The sequence below is a fragment of the Lupinus angustifolius genome, chromosome LG11 (assembly GCF_001865875.1).
Source record: "Lupinus angustifolius cultivar Tanjil chromosome LG11, LupAngTanjil_v1.0, whole genome shotgun sequence".
Classification (NCBI taxonomy): Eukaryota; Viridiplantae; Streptophyta; class Magnoliopsida; order Fabales; family Fabaceae; genus Lupinus; species Lupinus angustifolius.
Window position 1 is genome coordinate 5,078,779 of NC_032019.1, and position 5,559 is coordinate 5,084,337.

The 5,559-nt window shown below is 37.8% G+C and overlaps 2 protein-coding genes across 2 annotated transcripts; both read right to left on the reverse strand.

The window, feature by feature from the left end:
- LOC109359664 (uncharacterized mitochondrial protein AtMg00810-like) lies at positions 1,018-1,824 on the reverse strand. Its single transcript, XM_019604360.1, has 3 exons — positions 1,581-1,824; positions 1,261-1,499; positions 1,018-1,197 (listed from the first exon to the last, which is right to left on the reverse strand). The coding sequence occupies exons 1-3, from the start codon at positions 1,822-1,824 to the stop codon at positions 1,018-1,020; spliced, it is 663 nt and encodes a 220-aa protein (XP_019459905.1).
- LOC109359665 lies at positions 3,266-5,559 on the reverse strand. The gene is made up of 2 exons (XM_019604362.1): positions 5,346-5,559; positions 3,266-5,232 (listed from the first exon to the last, which is right to left on the reverse strand). Exons 1-2 carry the CDS (start codon positions 5,557-5,559, stop codon positions 3,266-3,268), a joined length of 2,181 nt encoding a protein of 726 aa, XP_019459907.1.

Consider the following 5,559-nt stretch of genomic DNA (forward strand, 5'->3'; position numbering starts at 1 on the left):
AATTTGAAACCTAACTTAGAATTGAATTGCCTCTTTTCTACCTCTAGCGCTCCTTGTCCTTGCAAATCAAGCTTCCTTTTGACCATTGCTTCAATGTGGCAGAGCTGAGATAGATACGTAGTTATTTGATACATGCAGCTTTTTCTCTATGCATTAATTCCATTGAGCATCTTTCTCAATATGAAAATCAGCAACTTATTTATTATGAAACAGCCTTTTCATTAATGTTTGAATCTTTCATTACTGTTTGAGCAGAGAAAAAGGCAGATTACTTGTAAAGAGAGACAAGACAATCTTTTAGTCAGGTCTTCCTCTTCTCATATTCCGTGTATTTTATTTATCATTTAATAAGGATTGACTGCAAATGATAAATTGCAAATCCCCCCTCTAGGATTATGCATAAAAAATCTTTTCTTAAATTGTGTATTTGTTTTAAAAAAAACTTGACTCACTGATTAATAACTTCAAGATTATTGGAGATAACTTTTCTTGCAATTGGCTCATCATGTCTAAAGCATCCAGGGTTAATTTGTCATTTTCTTTCTGATGATATTTTAAGGAGTTGTTATGAATATTACTTACAGGCCTGAAAAACTATTAAGATGTATGGTTCAGCTTTAGCATTATGAGAGCAGCAACAAGATAAGTTTCTTTGCTGACATATTTATAGTGTTTGGCTCATGGAGTTAGAAGTACATGCAATCCAGCACATTATATCTCTTATGATTTTTGCTCTACAAAATGTTGGCTACTTGGTAATCCATCATTAGTTTATCTTTCTTTTTGTTATGCATATCCATTCCTCAATTGCTGCTAGATCCTTATTATTATTTAGATTACATTTGCTTCTATAGTAATCCGGTGGTCCTAAGTTAGCCATTGACTGAATCAGTTACAATAGTTACGATAGTTCCAATAGTAGGGTATTTATATGAAGAGCAACAAACAAGAAGATTAAGGGAAAAGCCAAAGACACTAACTTAAGGACAAAACAGTAAAATGATAAATATATAAAGCCTAATCTCTAATATAACCCCCTGAAGATGAAGAACTTTGTTCTATGTTAGAGAGTCTGAAGAAATCTTTGACTTGAAGTTGTTGTCTGAAGCCTAAAAATTTGTCACTAGAAAGAGGTTTAGTGAGCACATCAGCAGTTTGAAGAGTTGAAGGAATGTGCTTTACAATCAAAGTTTTGTTCTAAATTTTGTCACAAATAAAATAAAGATCAAGTTCAATATGCTTGGTTTTGTAGTGAAGAACCGGATTATAAGACATGGAGACTGTGCTAAGATTGTAACAGTAAATAGTGGGAGTGTAGAAAGCAAATTGTAGTTCCTTAAGGAGAGACTCAACCCACATAATTTCTTGAGCTGCTAGAGCCAAACTTCTATATTCAGCTTCAGTGCTTGATCTAGAAATTGTGGTTTGCTTTTTAGACCACCAAGTAATAAGATTGGGACCAAGAAAAATACAAGCTCTAGAGATGGACTTTCTATCATCTACATCAGACGCCCAATCAACATCACAGAAAGTGGTAATAGTGATAGGCTTTCATATGGCAGTCTTCTGAAGATGCAAACCAAAAGAAGTAGTGCCTTGAAGGTACCAAAGAATCCTTTTAACGGCAACCCAGTGTGAGTTAAGAGGATTGCTGAGAAATTGACATACTTTTTTGACACTATATGCAATGTCTGGTCTAGTAACCGTAGCATATTGCAAGGCACCCACAATAGACCTATATAAGGTAGGATCACTAACAGGTTCATCACCAACTTTGGACAATTTACAGTTGCTGGTCATAGGAGCATTAACAGGTTTGGCCATTGTTGAGATGCTTGACTTCAATGCCAAGAAAATAGTCAAGTTTTCCTAACTTCTTTAAAGCAAAGGTTGAACTGAGAGCATCAATAACCTTGTGAACATGAGTTGTTGATGAACCAGTGACAATTATATCATCCATATAGACCAGAACAAATAGTTTGTAAGTGGTGGAAGTGTGAATGGAAAAAAGGTTGTTACATCTACAAACTATGAAGCCAAGAGTGACAAGAGTGGATTTCAATTTTTCAAACCATTGTCTGGGTGCTTGTTTGAGACCATATATAGCTTTGTTGAGTTTGCAAACCAGAGTCTTATCATGACTTTGAAATCCAGTAGGTTGTTTCATATATACCTCTTCATTCAGAACTCCATTGAGAAAGGCATTATTTATATCCAGTTGTTCAAGAGGCCACGCATGAGTTAATGTTACGGTTAAAAGAACCCGAATGGTGACAGATTTAACAACTGGAGAAAAAGTCTATGTGTAATCAACACCCATCTTTTGATGAAATCCCATGGCAACAAGTCAAGCTTTGTGCTTAAGAATATAACCATCAGGATTTTCCTTCATCCTAAAAACCCACTTGGATCCTATTGGTTGTTTGTGAGGAGGCAAAGGGACAAGAGTCTAAGTTCCTAAGGCAAGCAATGCATTATACTCATCTTGCATTGCTTGGTTCCAGATGGGATCAGCTAGGGCAACTTTGGCAGTGGATGGAGCTGAATGGGTGAGAAGAACTTTTGGTTTAAAAATACCAGATTTCGATCTGGTTTGCATAGGATGAGTAGTAACATGGGGTAAAAGAGGGGCTAAGGAAAATTCAGCATTAGTGGGGGACAAGTGTATAGGAACAGTGGTGGGTGACGGAATGTATGGTGATGTTGAAGGATTAATGATATGTTGTGAAGAGTTGAAAGTTGAATGTGAAGAAATAGAGGTATTAGAAGGGGAAACAGTAGGCAATGGGTTAAGAAGAGGAGGTTGTGAGGAAGAGTTGTCAACATGCAAAATATCAGAATTAATTGGAAAGAAATTGACAGGAATTGAAGATGATGAGTGTGAAGAATTGGAATATTTAGACAAGAAGGTAGACTGATTGAGAAAAGGAAAGGAGGATTCATTGAAAGTGACATCCTTAGAGATGTAGATTCTACCAATAGGGGACAAACACTTGTAACCCTTGTGCTAAGTGGAATACCCAAGAAAAACACATTCTTGACTCATAAAGTTGAGTTTATGACTGTTATAAGGTCGTAGAAGAGGGAAACAAGCACAACTAAATACCTTGAGGAAAGTATAGTCAGGTTTAGTACCATATAACATCTAATAAGGAGAGATGTTATTTAAGACAATAGTGGGCATTCTGTTTATAAGATAAACAGAGGTTGTGAAGGCATATTCCTAATAGGTTAGGGGTAAATGAGCATGAGCAAGGAGAGTAAGTCATGTCTCAACTATATGCCTGTGTTTTCTTTCAATTGTCCCGTGTTGATGATGTGTGTAAGGACAGGAAAGCCTATGAACTATGCCTAGAGTGATTAATAGAGAAGTAAAGGGTCTAAATTCCCCTCCAAAATCACTCTGAACAACTTTAATAGTCTTATGAAATTGAGTATTGACATACTTAATGAAGTACTGAAACATAGACAGTGTATCAGACTTTTCTTTCAACAAGAATATCCATGTATGTTTGGAAAAGGCATCCACAACTGACAAATAATAACGAAAACCAGATTTCAAATAATAAGGAGAAGGTCCCCAAAGATCAACAAAGACAAGATCAAAAATGGAAGAATAAACAGTGGTGGAACAAGGAGCACGTAACCTATGAGCTTTACCTAAGCGGCAAGACGAGCAAAAATCTAAAATGGTTTTATTTGCACGAGGAATATTACACTGTTTGAGGACATTGTGAACTATGGTCTCATGGGGATGACCAAGACGACAATGCCAAAGATGAAAAATACTAGGTAAAACAATATTAGCAATAGGCACATTATCACTAGGAATAGAACTAGCAATAAGGACAGAATTATTTGCAATAGTAGATTCTAAATCAATTAAATTGTTGTGTGAAAGTAGAGAACAACAGGGAATAGAACTGGGTACAAGTGAATGAAAAGCATAAAGCCCTTCCTTTGTGAGTGTTCCTCGAAGAGGAATCTGATTAGCATCATGAGATTTAACAAAACACTCGTTAGGATGAAAATCAAAATAACACTTGTTATCTTTAGTGAATTGAGATACACTAATGAGATTCTTAGTGATATGAGGAACATGAAGAAGATTAGTAAAAGATAAAGAGAGACTAGGATTAGAAGAAGAAGAGAAAGTAGAGTTTCCAGTAGCATGAATTGAAATACCTTGACCATTACCCATAAAGATGTGTTCAGGACCAAAGTGTTCTGTTGGTTCGTGAATGAAACCCGCATTGACAGTGCTATAATTTGTTGCTCCAGAATTAGGATACCAGATAGCAGGTTTGTCACTATGCAGTCCCATATCAGCTGTCATAGCAAAGGTGTCATAAGGATGAGAAGAATTCCGACCAGAAGGAGGAGCTGAGGGATGAGAATTCGGGCCTGGTCTTAGAAGTGAAGGTCCAAACCGAGTTTGAGGAGCATAACTGAAGTCACATGCAGGATAATAGTTATCACGTGAAGTATAGTGAGGCTCAGTATAATAGTGGGCTTGAGACTTGTGAGGCCCATCAGGAAATTCAGACCACTGATAACGTGGCCCGGGATAGGAAGATCCTCCAGAAGCAAAATGATGTGAGTGAGGCCTTGGAGCATACACCGAATTACCACCATAACCATAAGGAGCATAGTAGCATGTGGTGATATCATGACCAAGACGGTTGCAAAAGTCACAATATGGCGGAGGAGAGCGCTGATAACTTCTACCACCTCTCAGGCGACCACCTCTACGCAGATTACGACCTCCCCGAGGTCCACCAACACCACCAAAAGTACCCGAAGAAAAATTATATCCAAAATCCTGTTTCGAAGGAAAATTTACCAACGATGGAGAGAGATTGGAACATTGCTTGGATGAGACATGACCAGGTGATGGCGATGGAATAGCAGTAACATTAGCGGATAATGCATCAGAAAGCACTTTCGATTTATTCTTCTCAAGACGAGATTCAAATGTTAATAGAAATGATTCAAGACTGTGAAGTGTTGGTAGATTATCTTGACTCTCAATAGAGGTAATAACCGGTTGAAATTCCTCATTGAGACCGTCAAGAATGTAGTCAATGTGTTCCGATGTAGAAATAGGAGCACCGATAAACACTAGAGCATCCACAAGATTTTTGATTCTGAGAAAATAAGCAGCAATAGAGGACGAACCTTGTGTTATAGACCGAAGCTGAGTGAGTACATCCAACAACACGTGGTTGAAGGCTTTCAGAAAGAGAATTGAGAATCCAGCAGAAGATCGCTTGATCTTGCTCCTCCCAGCGCAAATATGCAGAATTGATTCAATTGATCAACTGATCATCATCGGAGAGAAAAACCATGAGGAATGTTGGTTCCGTCAACAAATCGATTAGCGCGATTGGAAGTGAGCGTCGCAACCATGAAGTGACGCCACACTAAGAAATTATGTTCAGTAAGCTTCATCGAAGGAGAAGGAAGAACAAGAGAAGTTGAAGCGGATTGCAGCGGACCAGACGATGGTGGAGAAGAAACTAACGGTGTTGAACCAGGAATGGCGGCGGAGGAATCCAT

What these genes read in the sequence shown, in the direction of transcription:
- LOC109359665 (XM_019604362.1), bottom strand. Translation starts at nt 5,559, where the DNA reads ATGGATTCCTCCGCCGCCATTCCTGGTTCAACACCGTTAGTTTCTTCT. An exon ending in CGGAACCAACATTCCTCATG is followed by an intron (nt 5,233 to 5,345) that starts GTTTTTCTCTCC and finishes TCTTTCTGAAAG; the next exon opens with CCTTCAACCACGTGTTGTTG.
- LOC109359664 (XM_019604360.1), bottom strand. Translation starts at nt 1,824, where the DNA reads ATGGCCAAACCTGTTAATGCTCCTATGACCAGCAACTGTAAATTGTCC. An exon ending in TCAAGGCACTACTTCTTTTG is followed by an intron (nt 1,500 to 1,580) that starts GTTTGCATCTTC and finishes CGTCTGATGTAG; the next exon opens with ATGATAGAAAGTCCATCTCT. An exon ending in TCTCCATGTCTTATAATCCG is followed by an intron (nt 1,198 to 1,260) that starts GTTCTTCACTAC and finishes GACAAAATTTAG; the next exon opens with AACAAAACTTTGATTGTAAA.